General features: G+C 42.4%; 1 protein-coding gene across 4 annotated transcripts in view; it reads left to right on the forward strand.

Moving 5' to 3' along the window:
- The window catches only part of SH2D4A (SH2 domain containing 4A), an 82,899-nt gene extending 66,556 nt beyond the window's left edge, over positions 1-16,343 (forward strand). For all 4 annotated transcript variants that reach the window (XM_007961795.3, XM_037983738.2, XM_007961796.3 and 1 more), the window contains 2 exons: positions 13,432-13,655; positions 14,650-16,343. In XM_007961795.3, coding sequence (XP_007959986.2) covers positions 13,432-13,655; positions 14,650-14,742 — 317 coding nt within the window. In that variant the 3' untranslated portion in view covers positions 14,743-16,343. The remainder of the gene's footprint in view (positions 1-13,431; positions 13,656-14,649) is intronic.
- Positions 16,344-16,563: the final 220 nt, after the last annotated feature.

Below are 16,563 nucleotides of genomic sequence, written 5' to 3' on the forward strand. Positions count from 1 at the left end.
ATATTTGGTCTAAAATTATTCTGGATGTTTCTGGGAAGAATTTTTTGGATGAGATTTGTTTTTTTCATTATTATTATTGAGACAGAGTATCACTCTGTTGCCCAGGCTGGAGTGCAATGGCGTGATCTCAGCTCACTGTAACCTCTGCCTCCTGGGTTCAAGCAATTCTCCTGCCTCAGCCTCCCGAGTAGCTTGTAATTACAAGTGTGCACCACCACGTCCAGCTAATTTTTGTATTTTTAGTAGAGATGGGGTTTTGCCCTGTTGGTCACGCTGGTCTCAAACTCCTGACCTCAAGTGAGCCACCCGCCTCGGCCTCCCAAAGTGCTGTGATTATAGGCGTGAGCCTTTTAAGAGACAAGGTCTTTGTCTGTTGCCTAGGCTGGAGCACAGTGGCACAGTTATAGCTCACTACAGTCTCGAACTCCTAGGCTCAAGTGATCTTCCCACCTCAGCCTCCTGAGCAGCTGGAACTATAAGCCTGCAAGTACCATGTCTGGCTAATTTTTAAATTTTTTGTAGAGACAGGACCTCACTGTTGCTCAGGCTGGTCTGAAATGCCTGGCCTCAAGCAGTCCTCCCTCCTCAGCCTCCCAAAGAACTGAGATTACAGGCATGAGTCACTATGACTGTTTTCTTTCTTTTTTCTCTATTTCACAGCAGCTATCCTAGAGGATGGGAGGCCATATGTCGTCATGGTTTTGATTTACGTTTCCCTAATGACTAGTAATGTTAAGCACGTTTTCATTTGCTTATTGGCCATTTGTATATCTTCTTTGAAAAATGTTTACTTAAACTCTTTGCCCAGTTTTGGATTGGGTTCTTGTTGAATTACAAGAGTTCTCTATACAGTATATTCTGGGTATCAATCCTTTATTAGATGTCTAATTTAAAAATATTTTTGCCTGTTTTATGGGTTGCCTTTTTAATCTGTTGAGTGTCTTTTGATGTATAAAATGCTTTAATTTTTATGAAGTTCAATGTGCCTATTTTTTTCTTGTGTTGCTGGTGCCTTTGGTGTCGTATCTAAGAAATCACTGCCAAATCCAATGTTGTGAAGATTTGACCCTCTGTCTTCTTCTAAAAGTGTTCCAGCTTTAGGTCTTACATTTAAGTCTTTGATCCCTTTTGAGTTAATTTTTATATATGGTGTTAGATAAGGGTCCAACTTCATTCTTTCACACGTGGTTATCCAATTTTACCAGCACCATTTGTTGAAATGACTGCCCCTTCCCTATTGAATGGTGTTGGCCCCTTTGTCAAAATTCATTTGACCACATCTAAGCATTTTTACTTCTTGGTTTTTTATTATAGTCTATTGGTCTATAAGTCTGTGTATATGCTGGTACTACGTTGTTTTGATTACTATAGCATTGCGTTAAGTTTTGAAATGACTGTGTGTTAGTCTTCCAGTTTTTTTCTTCTATTTTCAAGATTGTTTTGATTATTTGGGGTCTCAAGATTCCACATGAATTTTTAGATGGGTTTTTCTACTTCTACAAAAAATGTCGTTGAGATTTTGGTAGGGATTACACTGAATCGGTATATCATTTTGAATAGTATTTTTATCTTAATATTAAGTCTTCTGATCCATGAACATGGGATGTGTTTTTATTTACTTATGTCTTCTTTATCTCAGTAATGTTTTGTAGTTGTTTTTTGTTGTTGTTGTTGTTGTTTGGTTTTTTGTTTTGTTTTGTTTTTTTAGATAGTCTTGCTCTGGTGCCTGGGCTGGAATGCTGAAGTGCAGTGGTGTGATCTCTGCTCAGTGCAACCTCTGCCTGTCAGATTCAAGAGATTCTCCCATCTCAGCCTCCCAAGTAGCTGAGATTACAGGCACCCACCACCATGTCTGGCTAATTTTTGTATTTTTAGTAGAGACAGGGTTTCACTATGTTGGCCAGGCTGTTATCGAACTCCTGACCTCAAGTAATCCACCTGCTTCAGCCTCCCAAACTTCTGGGATTACAAGCATGAGCCACTGTGCCTAGTCATCAGTGTTTTGTAGTTTTCATTGTATAAGTCTTTCGCTTCCTTGGTTAATTCTAAGTATTCTTTTTTTCTTTTTTCTTTTTTTTTTTTTTTGAGACGGAGTCTCGCTCTGTCACCCAGGCTAGAGTGTGGTGGCACGATCTCCACTCACTGCAAGCTCCGCCTCCCGGGTTCACGCCATTCTCCTGCCTCAGCTTCCCGTGTAGCTGGGACTACAGGCGCCCGCCACTGCGCCCGGCTAATTTTTTGTATTTTTAGTAGAGACTGGGTTTCACTGTGTTAGCCAGGATGATCTTGATCTCCTGACCTCGTGATCCGCCCGTCTCGGCCTCCCAAAGTGCTGAGATGGCGCCCGGCCCTAAGTATTCTTTTTGATGATAGTGTAAATGGAATTTGATTTGTAATTTCCTTCTCAGCATGTTCATTGTCAGTGTATAGAAATGCAACTGATTTTTTGTGTATTGACTGTGTATCCTGCCACTTAATTCATTTATTAGTTTTAACAGTTTTTTATGGAATCTTTCTGGTTTTCTACATAGACGATTGTATGATCTGACAACAGAGATGATTTTACTTCTTCTTTTCTAATTCGAATACCTTTTATTTATTTTATCTAACTGCTGTAGCTAGAACTTCCAGGAATAGTTGAATAGAAATGGCGAAAGTGGGCATCCCTGCCTTATTCCTGATCTTAGAAGAAATGTCATTCAATACTAACTATGATGTTTGCTGTGGGTTCTTCATACATGGCCTTTACTATCTTGAGGTAGTTTCCTTTTCTTCCTAGTTTGTTAAGTTTTTATCATGACAGGGTATTGCATGTTGTCGGATGCTTTTTCTGCACTGAGATGAGCATGTATTTTTTTCGTTTATTCTGTTAATATGGTGTATTACACTGATCAATTTTCATATATTGTACCATCTTGCATTCCAGGAATAAATCCTACTTGGTATGGTATATGATCCTGTTGATATGCTGCTGGATTAATTTTGATAGTAACCATGTCACTGTAATACTATCTTTTATAATTGCCTATGTGTTTACCTTTATTGAGTTACTTGTTTCTTCATTTGGCTTTGAGTTACCGTCTGCATCCTTTCATTTCACCATGTAGCATCCTTGGACATTTCTTGCATGGCAGGTTTACTGGTAAGAAACTTCCTTAGCTTTTGTTTACCCAGGAATGTCTTAATGTGTCTCCCACTTTTAAAGGACAATTTTTCCAGGATCGGCCAAAAGAATCAATAATCAGTAGGATTCTTGATTGACAGTTGTTTTTTCTTTTAGTATTTTGAATATGAAGATAGTCCTAAACTTACAATGGTTTGACTTACGATTTTTTTACCTTGTGATGGTGTGAACGTGATACACATTCAGTAAACACCGTACTTCAAGTACCTGTTCAACCATTCTGTTTTTCACTTTCAGTATAATATTCAATAAATTACATGGGATATTCACTTTTAAAATGGTTTTTGTGTTAGATGATTTTGCCAAAGTGTAGGGTAATGTAAATATTCTGACCATGTTTAAGGTAGGCTAGGCTAAGTTATGATGTTCAGTAAGTTAGATGTATGAAGTGAATTTTTGACTGACAATATTCTCAACTTATGCTGGGTTTATAAGGATGTAACCCCCCCATCATAAGGTAAGTTGAGGAATGTCTTTATTGGCTCACTGCTTTCTGTTCTCCAAAACTAGTGATAGGAAATCTGGGGATAATCTTATTGACCATCCCTTGTATGTGATGAGTTGCTTCTCTCTTGCTGCTTTGAAGATTCTTTTTTCTTTTTTTGAGACAGAGTCTCACTCTGTAACCCTGGCTATAGTACAGTGGCGTGATCTCAGCTCACTACAGCCTCGACCTCGCAGGTTCAAGCAGTCCTCCTGCCTCAGTCCTGTCAAGTAGCTGGGACTACAGGCACATGCCACCACACCTGGCCAATCTTTGTCTTTTGACAGTTTGATTGTACCGTGTGTCAGTGTGGGTCTCTTTTAAGTTCATCTCACTTGGATTTTGTTGAATTTCTTGGATGTTTATATTAATGTCTTTCATCAAATTTGGGAAGTTTTCATTATTTCTGCAAATATTCTGTCTGCCCCCTTCTCCTTTTGATAGTTCCACAAAACATATTGGGTCATTTGATGCCGTTCCACAGGTGCCTTAGGCTGTGTTCACTTTTCTTCATTTTATTCTTTCTATTCCTCAAACTCGATAATGTCCATTGTCCTGTCTTCAAGTTCAGTGATTCTTTCTTCTGCCCACTTAAATCTGCCTGTGAATTCCTCTAGTGAATTTTTCATTTTAGTTATACTTTCAGCTCTAGGATTTCTTCCTTTTTTTTTTTTTTTTTTTTTCTCTGTATATTTACATTTTGTGAGTAGATCTGTCATCGGGTCTTTTTCATTCCGGGACAGTTTCTAATTTGTTTTCCTTTGAATGGGCCATGTTTTTCTTTTGATTTTCTTGCATTGTGATTTTTTGCTGAAAACTGGGTATTTGAATGTAATAATGTGGTAACTCTGGGAATCTGATTCTTCCTCTTCCCCAAGGCTTACTATTTTTTTTGTTTCTATTGTTACAGGCTTTCTCCATGTCAAGGATCAGTCTGAGGTACAAACTTAAGGTCTTCATAGCTCCTTTTTGAGCCTGTACCTTTCCATGGCCATGAATAGTCATGTTATGATTTTCTCCATATATGCAATTATTTTTGAATGTCCTAGTCTTCAGTGTCTGGCTCCCAAAAGGGGGAAAAAATTAAGGGGGAGGGATTTTAAAATGTAATGACTAGATTACCTAGGTTTGAGTTGGGTTTTCTTCTCTGTAAAATGAGGATAATACTAATCTGTCTATGTCATAGGGTTGTTTTTATAAAGTCAGTCAGCTAATATTATGTAAAGTGCTTGGAATAGTACCTAATACCTGGTGTTTGTTATTTTGATTTATCAGAATTGTGCAGTTTAAGTTCATCATTCCTGTTCCCCTACCTCTCTTTTCCTATCATTTTGAGTAACAGTGTAAGTAAGCAGCACTTCAATAAAACAGATTGTAATTACTGCAAAAACTGTGCTATGTTATTTCTACAAGTGTTTATTTGGGGCCTGTCTTTAAAAGCTAGAAGGCCACCTCAGAAGCAAACAGTAATTTGGAAGGACAGAGGGTCAACACCCTCACCAACAGAGAATGAAGGTTTTTGGGCAAGTTTGGCAGGACATTGCAGGTTAAGGCTGAGCTTGGGTTTGGGAGGGATGGTGCAGAGAGACGGGGGTGAGTCTTAGCGTTTCTAAAGTAATAGCTCCCATTTTCTGGATTTATGATCTTCTAAATATTGTTATTGCTTAAGTCTGCCTGATTTTGTCATCCTTTATCTCTTCTTATCCCGTTGTCCTTGAACAACCATTTTTTCAGGTCGGGACTGTCTTGACCTTCAAATGCAATGCTTGTTTTATTCATTTGGTTCTTGCGTCTGATAGCCAGATTCCAACATTCTTTAAGAAAGACCTTATAGTCTGTAATATTTGTAAACTAAGTAAGTGTTGGAAAGTCCTTCTGGCCAAACTTAACATCCTGCTGACTGAAGAGTCATCCCAGTTATTCTGGCTTCAGATTATGAGTCTCCAAAGTATGTAGATACATAATTCATTTTACCCACTAACGTGCTTTTAAAGTCCCCCAAGACAAGGCCAAAGAATAAATAAAATTGAGATCTGAAGTTCTGTCCAGAACACCACAGGTTCATTTCTTCATTCTATCAACATTTTCCGACTTCTGCTAAAAATATAGCAATATATTGGAGCTTAGAAACTGGCAGGGACTGGGAGTGGGAAGATGGGTAAAAAGATATAAATCTGTGTATAAACAAGTTTATGATTTAGAAATTTTCCAATTATAAATTTTTAAACAAAAATTCACACATTTGCTTTATGTATCAATAGTTGATCATTCGTCCTCTGAAATTTAATGAACACTTTTATTTAAATGTAGATGTAATTAGATTTTTGATGAAATCTCTCCATCTTGATTTCTTTCTTTTAGCTGTCTTTTGCTGTCATGGCATACAACTGAACCTACCCTCCTGGTGCTTTGGTCCCAGTACTTTATATTTTAAGCTACTTAGCAAGCACATCCTGTTTACTTTGGTGGGATAGCAATATAGTTCACACTGCAGCCTTTTTTTTTTTTTTTTTTTTTGAGACAGACTCTTTCTCCGCTACCCAGGCTGGAGTGCAGTGACATGTCAGCTCACTGTAGCCTCCACATCCCAGGTTCAGACGATTCTCCTGCCTCTGCCTCAGGAGTAGTTGGAATTACAAGGCATGTGCCACCATGCCTGGCTAAGTTTTGTAATTTTCAGTAGAGACCATGTTGGCCAGGCTGGGTTCGAACTTGACTTCAAGTGATCCACCTGCCTCAGCCTCCCAAAGTGCTGGGATTACAGGCCTGAGCCACTACGCCTGGCCACACTTCAGCTATTTTTATTTCTTCTATGTTTTGATACATTCCACTGACTTTAGAGGGTCATTCTGAACCTCCTGGAGGTAGTTATTCTCTGGAATTGTTGTTCCCTACAGATGGTTGTTAAGGTAGAATCCTGTGTCCCACTCCTCCCCACTTCCCTTCTACTCCCGACAGTTTGTCACGCACAGCTCCTTCAAAACGGGAACTAGATACCACCCCAGACAGAGTGTATGTCACTCAATAGGTTGCATTAAGAAGGGCTCATGGAGGCTTCCCAAAATTTCTTTCAGTCTAAGATCTTAGCAGACCTATGAGTCAGTAGTTCTGATCCTTGACTTATTAAGGAGCTTCTCAGTGATCATCTGTCCTTTGACTATTTTGCTGAAGAATGGAGATTTCTTAATTGTGGGGCCATCAATATTCTGCCCACCTGTCACAAAGGGATTTTCAAGCTTCTGTGTTCACCGAGCACAAAGTAGTTATTTATGTGATTTCTTAAAGCCTCTTTGTTCTTAAACCTCAGATGACATATATATCCTGCCTCATTTACATGGATGATTCACACATTTTATGGAGTGGATAGGCTGTGGCCAGCAGCAGTACATCACTGCTTGTGTGTGGTGGAGGAGGACAGCTGGAAGTCCATTCCCGGGCAGGGCTCCTTTTGGCATGAAGGCTTCACTTACATTAATGTCATTAAAGCAAAGCACATTTTGTCCAAATTATTCTCCATGGTCCCCCTATAAAATTGCTTAGTATTTGTTCAGATTGTAAAGCAGCTGGAGAAGATGAAACAAAGAGGCTAAAACGACACACATTAATTTGGATTTCGGAAGAGTTAGCTTTCTGCAGAACATTCTATGCAATGCTGGCTTTTTCCTGGAAGAACCTGACTTTTCTCATAAATTACTCAGTGCAGCAGGCTTCCTGCAAAAATGCCACTATGTTTGCCAGTAATGTGGAGAATAGCCCATTGGCCCCAATCTCTTACTTGGGTTTTTGCCGATGATGCACTGGAGTCCTCATCCTGACACTATGACAGGATGGCAGTAGCTGTGCCTGGGAGCCCCAAGCTTCCCACTACACATGCTCAGGACTGGACCCGTCTAGTTTCCTGTCGTGCTCTTGGAGTCCTGAGGTTCCCTAAAGGGGCCTCAGTGGCAAGGGACAGGTACAGTGGGTGTGTGAGAACCTAAGAAGAGAGATTCTGTTTTGGGGGTTTCACCTGGAATTTTGAATAGAAAAGGGATTCTACTGTTTTAGTATTTTAAAAGCCATGTGTTTGTCTTCAAATTTTTTGCCATCACATGCTTTAAAAAAAAAAAAAAAAAAAAAAAAAAAAAAAAAAAAAAAAAAAAAAAAAGTCTTGCTCTGTCACTCAGGTTGGAGTTCCATGGTGTGATCACAACTCACTGCAGCCTTGACTATCTGGGCTCAGGTGATTCTCCCACCTCAGGCTCCTGAGCAACTGGGAATGCGGGTGTGTGCCACCACATCCAGCTAATATTTTTTGTTTTTTTCTTTGTAGAGATGGGGTCTTGCCATGTTGCCCAGGCTAGTCTCAAACTCCTGGTCTCAAGTGATCCTCCCACCTCAGCCTCCCAAAGAGCTGGGATTACAGGTGTGAGACAGGGCACCTGGCCATGACCATCAAATGCCTTAATTTTTATTTCTGTACTATCACATGCTTTCTTGACAGTTTCTTCTGACACAGTCAGGTGATGCCGCCTCACTTCTTTATGCCAAGGGAAAGTAAGTAAGTAGTGGTTAAGAGCATGTCCCTGGGGTCACAGTGCCTGGCTTCAAAATCGTGTTCCCCCGTTAATTAGCTGTGTGGCTTTAGGCAGTCACATGACTGTGTCCTTCTGTCCCTGATATGTATAATGCAGATCATTAGGGGTTGTTCCTGCCTCAGTATGTGGATGTAATTTGTTGTTAATATTTGTAAAGCATGAAGAACTGTGTGGCACATAATAAGCCCTAGTTAATAAGTGTTAGCCATTTAAGATAATGAAGTGAGGATGAATAATGCTAATAGTTCTGATCCTTGACTTACTAAGGAGCTTCTCAGTCCTCAGCAGCATGAATGCTAAGCTTAGATTTTGGAAGAGTCACTGTCCCCACATCAAGGCATACTACACATATGTAACCAGTGAAAAATGCATTTTCTTTAAGTTGCCAAGGGGAGAAATGAACACTGCTTTGTGAAATAAACACCCATTTTATTTTCAGTTCATTCCATGAAAATTCCATGAGCCTGGTGGGTTAAAAAGCAAAACCCTACAATAGGAGACAGAAAACCCTGGAAGTGTCATTTGCTAATCCTGCAAGCTTGGGTACTTGCCTTTTCTGCGTTAATTTCCTCATCTATAAAATAGAGATGATGATAACAACTCTAAAATGCAGTGGAAGCACGCTGAACAGTGTGGTACGCCGGTGCAAGGCAGGTGTTCTGTCTGAGAGAATGGGTGACAGCGTGGACCCTGAGGTCAGCCAGCCTGGGTCTAATCCCAGTGCTTCTCCTGACCTACCCGAATGACCTTAAGCAGGGTATACAAGTTTTCTCATCCATTATTTGAGGATAACAACAATATGTCTATGTAGGGTTGCTGTGAAGATGAAAGGAAGTAATACAAACTTTATTTGGCTGTCTTCCATTTGATTTTTAAACACACATTTTCCAGACACAGGAGTTGTACAAATGTACCCAAATAATATTTAGACCTGGTGGCACTTCAGAGAAAGATGAAATGCACCTCTTGTCCCTGTGATCACAATTCTTAGACTAGAGGAAGTGGCTGCATGGAAGTGTCCCAGAGAAGGAAGTTTCTGACTGGATTATAAGACACAAGCATTCATTAAACCCTTTTCTGGCCATCTTCTAAGTGGCAGGTGCTGAGTGTGTAAAAATAAATAAGATGGAGTAGTTGGCCTCGAGGAAGTCGGGGACGGCAGGACAGTCATGGCAGAAAGTTCTGTGAATTCTTGGATAGAAGCGAAAACTAGCTGAGTACACAGATGGAGATCAGTACAGGTGAGACCCTGCATTGACCACTTGAGTGCTCAGATGGAGGTGGCAGCAGGTGCGCAGCAGGTCTAGGAGAAACTGACTGACTGCCCAGGCTAGGATCAGGACGCGTCATGCTCTTGAGCTGAATCTTGCCGAGTGAGTAGGAGTTTTCCGGGAGGAAGCTGTGGAGAAAGATACCACTGAACCGCCCTGTGGGGCAGTCACTACCACTTGGATTTCCAACTGGAGCCTACTGGAGTTTGAGTTACTTTCAGGTTCTTGGGTCTGTTTACCCTCTCCTATGCAAAAAGTAGTTCCCTGGGGCCTTTACCTAGGAAAAATTGTCATTCTAGAGAGGTTTAGAGCTACACTATCCAGTTAGGGTAGCCCCTAAACACAGGTGGCTTTTGACATCAAAATGAATCAGAAATAAGCCCTATTTCAGTGCTCAGTAGCACGTGGCAATATTTCCATTATCACACAGAGAGCGGAGTGGGACCTTCTCCAGCTGTGACGAACCCCTGTGCTGGTGCTCTTGTGTAGGCTCTCAGGAGTTTCAGTTCCTGCTCTGCCCCAGGCTCTTGAGGGCCAGACGCTGCCCATCAGACCTCACGCAGTAACATCTGCTTTCTTTTGGGCTGCCAGAGGTCTGCCATTCCCGGCCTGGATTCAACTGTAAAATCAACAGACTGTTGCCTGGGTGAAAATCTGGTTCACTAAACTGATGGACTAAAATATTCCAACCTGGGCACCATGGCGAAATCCCATCTCTACAAAAATTTGCTGGGCACGGTGGCACGTGCCTGCAGTCCCAGCTACCCAGGAGGTTGAGGCTGCAGTGAGCCATGATCGCATCACTGCACTCCAGCTTGGGCAACGGGGTAAGACCCTGTCTTAAAAAAAAATTATTTATCTCTTTTCACTAGCACAGAAATCCTCCTAGGACCTCAGGTTTGGTTCTTTTAAGCTGTGTGGAGAGAGATCAGGTCAGAGGGAAGCAGCACCAATGTCATAGCCTTTAGGGCTGGGGGGAAGACCCGTGCTTCAGAATTCTTAGAGTTGTGCAAAAGGCAACTCGGGGGATAAGTACCGTGAGAAGGTTGACTGAGGCCAGGTACGGTGGCTCACACCTGTCATCCTAGGACTTTGGGAGGCCGAGGTGGGCAGATCACTTGAGGCCAGGAGTTTGAGACCAGCCTGGCCAACATGGTGAAACCCTGTCTCTACTAAAAATACAAAAAATTAGCTGGGCATAGTAGTGGGCTCCTATAACCCCAGCTACGCAGGAGGCTAAGGCATGAGAATCTCTTGAACCCAGGAGTCAGAGATTGCAGTGAGCCGAGATTGCACCACTGCACTGCAGCTTGAGTGATTGTTTAAAAAAAAGAAAACATTGATTGAGTCCTCAGTGATCAGTGTCTAACCTAGTATTTTGGTTTTGTGCTCAAGAATTCCCTATCCCAGCAGATAAACCTAACTGCTTGCCAGTAATCACAGCCAGGACACCCCAAATGCACACGCTGCCCCTGATGGATTCATGACAAATTGTACATTGACCTGTGTATTTAGCTGCACCAAGCCGGTTTGCTATTAAGGAATAGTAATCCTCTTACAAAGCAAAAGAAGCAAAGACAAAATACCTCTTGGATCATTCAAAGCTTAGTCTCCAGGGCACTTCCCTTTGGAACCTGCCCAATCCCATGTTGTACAAGGAGTCTCTGCTATGACCTGTGCTTTGCCACCAATATGTTTGATTGGGTCCTGGTGTCCCAGGAGATTAGATGGCACCAAGATCTGTGCGTAAGGCTAACAGGCTTTTGGAAAGTTTCAGTTACAGTAACTACGACCTCATCTTAAAAGGCATTTGACCTTAGTTAGCCCAGGTTTGGTGATAATTTTCCAGACTAGCTTTTATTTTAGGAATTCAGATTCATCTGGATAATTTCCAGATGTCATAAATTATAACATCTGCCCCATCTGTTGAAACAACCTGGAATTTCATAGTGAGCCATCAGTCTAAGAGGAGGGACTAATCTTTTTCCAGAATGCTGCTTCTCCTCCAATCGTGGCTTCTTGTTTCTGAAGGGGACTTTTCAGCGTCATTGAAAAGCATCCCTGGGTTTCGGAGACAGCCTCATACAGTGTCTTCAGAGATTTGCCATGTGCAGTCCCCACATGGGCTGGTACCTGGTGCTTTGTTTTAATGTATGGTTGTCATTTATAATTTATCACTGGGACCAGGTATGCTTAGGAAGGGGAAATAGACACACAGGAGCAGCAGCCATTATCTGATGGAACTTAGATAGCCATGATTTGAGTACCTCATGTGGATAGTAAAGCATCTGAACCAAGAGGCTCCCTCAGTGTCCATGGTGCCTGCAGTGTCCAGTGGGTCTGTCTCAGCAGGGAAGGGGTGAAAAAGCCACTAGATGTGATGGGTACAAGGCATGTGCATCAGTCATCTGCTGGGAAGGGGTATAATAGAGCCACAGCCCCTAGCAGCAAGGCCCCGGTCTGTTGTAAGGACATTGACTATCTGCAAGTCAGGGAGATTGGTCTTTTCATCTACTCCCAGCTCTTACCTAGAGCTCACACGGGGTTGACCTTCATACACGGGGACTCTGCAGTGGGACACCTGGGGTCTATGTCCTCCCAAATAGGAAACAGGAAAAGAGGAGGCAGGAGAAGGGCTGGTCGGATGATCTTGGCTAGGAGAAAACAGACAGTTTTTAAAATCCTCCTGTCATTCAGGTCTGTTTATAGAAGAGAGAACAGAAATGGTTTTATTTTACTCTGGAGAGAGTTCACTTCCCAATTAACTGTACTAACAAGACAAAAGGGCTCTGGGAGCCCATTGCCTTTTCCTAAGGTGGTTCTGTTACTGTTTTGTTTTCCTAATAATAAGGTACTGAGTATCAACAGGGAGCCAACAAGGCAAGAGTTTTATCTGCCGAAATGAAAAAGGGCACGCGTAGAACGCTGTTCCTCCCTCCCAGATCACAGCTCACTGAATAATTCATTGACTTCCCCATCTTTCCAAGATGCGATTCTGCACTTTCTATGAGTTTTACAGCATTATCTATTCATCGACGAATTATGATGGGAATAAAAAATTTGGAACATGAGTCACACCTCATGAGTTTGGACTAACTGGGGAAAAGGCTGGTCTGGAGTAAGAGTGTGAATTCATGATGTCTATATATAACTTCATATATGTATATGAAGACACACATATAGTTTTATTCCTTTAAATGCCAGTGTAGTGTCATTTAGCAGTAGCTACAGTCTAAGGTACTTTACAGAACTGAGTCTGACTTGGCTCTGTCACTAAATTGCTGCGCCTCCCACACCAGGGACTCTCAACTTCAGCACTACTGCTATTTGGGGCTGGATCATTCTTTGTCTCATAGGCTGTTTAGCAACATCCCTAGCCTCTACCCACTAGATGCTAGTGGCGTCCTCCATCCATGACGACAACCAAAGGTGTCTCTCAGACACTGTCCTGGTTGAGAACCACTGTCCTAGACCAAGTCAAATCACGCCCTAGGCCATTGAGTCCTTGTTGGTAAACTGAGCTGGCCTAGGGAGAGTATCTTAAAATCCCCTCCCAGATCAAACATTCCCAGGATGACCGTCAATGCATCCAGCTAGACCCTCATAAACTAACACCTGTGTGAAATGGGTGTATAAAGTGGAAATATGTTCCTCTTAAGGTTGACATTGAAGCTCTCATGTATACCTCTATACATGGTTTTTATACAGTTTGCCTCTGTAACCTATTCATGTCTAATTAGCAAATACCAGAAGAATATTCCGTATTCCTAAGAAACCCAAAACAGACTTAAAATTGCTCTTATTGTGTCTTATTTAAGTGTCACTGACTCTCTATCCATGCAACTGGATTTAACAGAGGAGAGTTTGGGAAATGATTTGGCTGAAATACCTGCCTTTTTTTTTGCTTTGCCACAGGAATTCTCACACTCAAGAAAGCAAATGAACTACTTCTGAGCACAGGCGTGCCCGGCAGTTTTCTCATCCGCGTCAGTGAAAGGATCAAAGGCTATGCCCTGTCCCACCTGTCAGAGGACAGCTGTAAACATTTCCTCATCGATGCCTCTGCGGACTCCTACAGCTTCCTGGGCGTGGACCAGCTGCAGCATGCCACCCTGGCGGATTTGGTGGAATATCACAAGGTGAAGCAATGCATAAACTTAATTTGCCTTCTGAGTTATTGTCCTGTAGCAGCTCTAACAATGAATGACAATTACAAGGAAAAGGGCTGACACAAGTACGTGGGGCGGGGTGGTTGTCTTTGGTAATTGTTCCTGATAAACAGGATTGTTAATTGTGTTTCATTTATCTTAGAACCTAGTTCTTCCTTAAATACTCAGGGAACCCCACTGGGGCAGAGAATACAGGAAATGCTAAAGAAAAGAAAAGAAAAAATAAAAGCTATAGCCACATGGATCACATATGACAGCAGTCCCCAACCTTCCTGGATGACAGTGTCTCCATGGACTAGGGGTTGGGGGATGGTTTCAGGATGATGTAAGCACATTACATTTATTGTGCATTTTATTTCTATTATTACATTGTTATATGCAATGAAATAATAATACAGTTCAACGAAGTGTAGAATCAGTGGGAGCCCCGAACTTGTTTTCCTGCAACTAGACGGTCCCATCTGGAGGTGATGGGAGACAGTGACAGATCATCAGGCATTAGATTTTCATAAGGAGCACACAACCTAGATCCCTCACATGCACAGTTCACAATAAGATTTGCATCCGATGAGAATCTAATGCTGCCACTGATCTGACAGGAGGCAGAGCTCAGGCGGTAATGTGAACAACAGGGAGCGGATGTAAATACAGATGAAGCTTCACTCCACTGCTCACCTCCTGCTATACAGCCCAGTTCCTAACAGGCCACAGACTGGTACTGGTCCATGGCCCTGAGGCTGGGGACCCCTGACCTATGAGAACAGTCTTAAGTTAGAACTCAAGCCCTGGAGGGAAAGAGAGTACCTGGCCACATGTGGATAAGAAAAATGCCTCTTAGGATGATCATAAACCACGAAAGCTTCATGTAAATCCTGGGTAGGCAGCTAGTGATGTCCTCTGAGGAAGTAGGAAGAGCATGTGGTTGCTACTCACACTGTTTGACCTTGTGCCTTCTGATTGACAGGAGGAACCCATCACTTCCCTGGGAAAGGAGCTCCTCCTCTATCCCTGTGGTCAGCAGGACCAGCTACCTGACTACCTGGAGCTGTTTGAGTGACAGCCTCCATCAGGGTCATCCTACAGCCTCCAGCTGGGTTTTCCCCTGGACAAACGCCACCGCAACATTTATGTGTGAAGCCAAAAGCACCCTGCAGCAGAGCCAGTACTGATCAACTGAAAGCATCCATGGAATCCTCATTGACACCTCTCTTCTGCACAAATACTGGAATTCGATGTCAAGAGAAAATGACCTCTGCTCATATTCACTCCAAAAGTAAAGGGAGAAGAGTCTCAATTTCAGCAAGCATCTGTCATGAAGGGTATGACCTTAATGATATACATAAAACAAACGAAGAAATGGAAACCTTTTAGAAATGAAGGTGTACTTGAAAACCAGTATCTTTGTGAAGTATCATATGACCCCTGTACTCCCTCTGTATCATCTCAGGAGGTTTCAGGGGCCTGTCAAGTTTCACACTGGCTTTGGAATGCTGGCCAAAAAAAAAAAAACCTTTTCCTGGCTGAGATGATGCTTAAAACACACCTCACTTACTGTACATGTTGGAACCAGGATACGAGAGACATAGAAAAACAGAAGTCATGAATGTAAATGGAATGAGAAGTTTTAAAACATAGGATGAGTGGCTTAACATGCATAAAAATACAGATGGACCTGCAGGAAAGTGAGCACACGTCACTGAGTTTGTTTTCTTGTTCTGGAGAATGGGGCCACGGCTTGCCTGGCCTCCCCTGGCTCTAGAGTACACCAAAAGGACAAAGCATCTGCACATGTATTTTTTTTTTTTTTTTTTTATCAGTAGTGCATAGACCAGAACAGAATAAGCAGGCTGTTTGGATGCTACTTGTGGTTGGATTGTGTTCCCCCAAAATATATAGTGAAGTCTTAACCCCCATCCCCGTGAATGTGACCTGGTTTGGAAATAGGGTCTTTGCAGATATAGTCAAGTTAAAGTTAAGATGAGGTCACACTGGATTAGGGTAGACCCTAAATCCAATGACTTACATCCTCAGGAGAAGAGAGAGGTTTGATAATAGACACAAATGCAGTGGGAAGATGACCAGGGGACAAGAGGCAAGTTGGAGTGATGCAGCCAGAAGGGACACCAAGATCGCTGGCCACCAACAGAAACTAGGAGAGACGCATGGGACAGGTTCCCCCCAAGCCTCAGAAGGAAGCATGGCCCTCACTTCAGAATTCCAGACTCCAGAACCGGGAGAATAAATGTCTGTTGTTTTAAGCTGCTTAGTTCATGCTGATTTGTTACTATAGCACCAGAAAGCTAATACAGTCATTTATGTAATTATATAACCTGACACACAGGATTGACCCAATAATTGCTGCCCAGTTCACCATTTTCATAATGAAGTAGAAATGGGAGGTAAGAAAAACATTCCAGCCAGTTCTGTTTAGCCTCGGGACACGTATTTGTCCTATCAGGAATCTTATGCTCTGCTGCATGCCCCCACCCACCTTGGTCCACTCCCAGTCCGGGAATGGACTCTGGACAGGGACTGAGGTGGCTCTGAGCCACTGGAGATCATTTTTCTGGGAGGATGGAAATTGGCTAGGACCTCTGGCCTAACTCTGTAGGTCAACACTCTTTTACATTGCCTTTTAATAAAAGCAGAATGATACAACAGTGTGGTTATGAGCTTGTTGGTTGCATCCAGCACTGACTGTAAAATGTAGCCAGAGAAGGGTGATGGTTGGCATGTATGTTCTAATGAGAAAGAGGATGATGTTTATTTTTAAAGACAGGGTCTTGTTCTGACACCCTGGCTGGAGTGCAGTAGTGCAATCACAGCTCACTTCAGCCTCGAACTCCTGGCCTCACGTGATTCTCCTGCCTCAACCTCC

Source organism: Chlorocebus sabaeus, chromosome 8, assembly GCF_047675955.1.
Source record: "Chlorocebus sabaeus isolate Y175 chromosome 8, mChlSab1.0.hap1, whole genome shotgun sequence".
In the NCBI taxonomy this organism is placed as follows: Eukaryota; Metazoa; Chordata; class Mammalia; order Primates; family Cercopithecidae; genus Chlorocebus; species Chlorocebus sabaeus.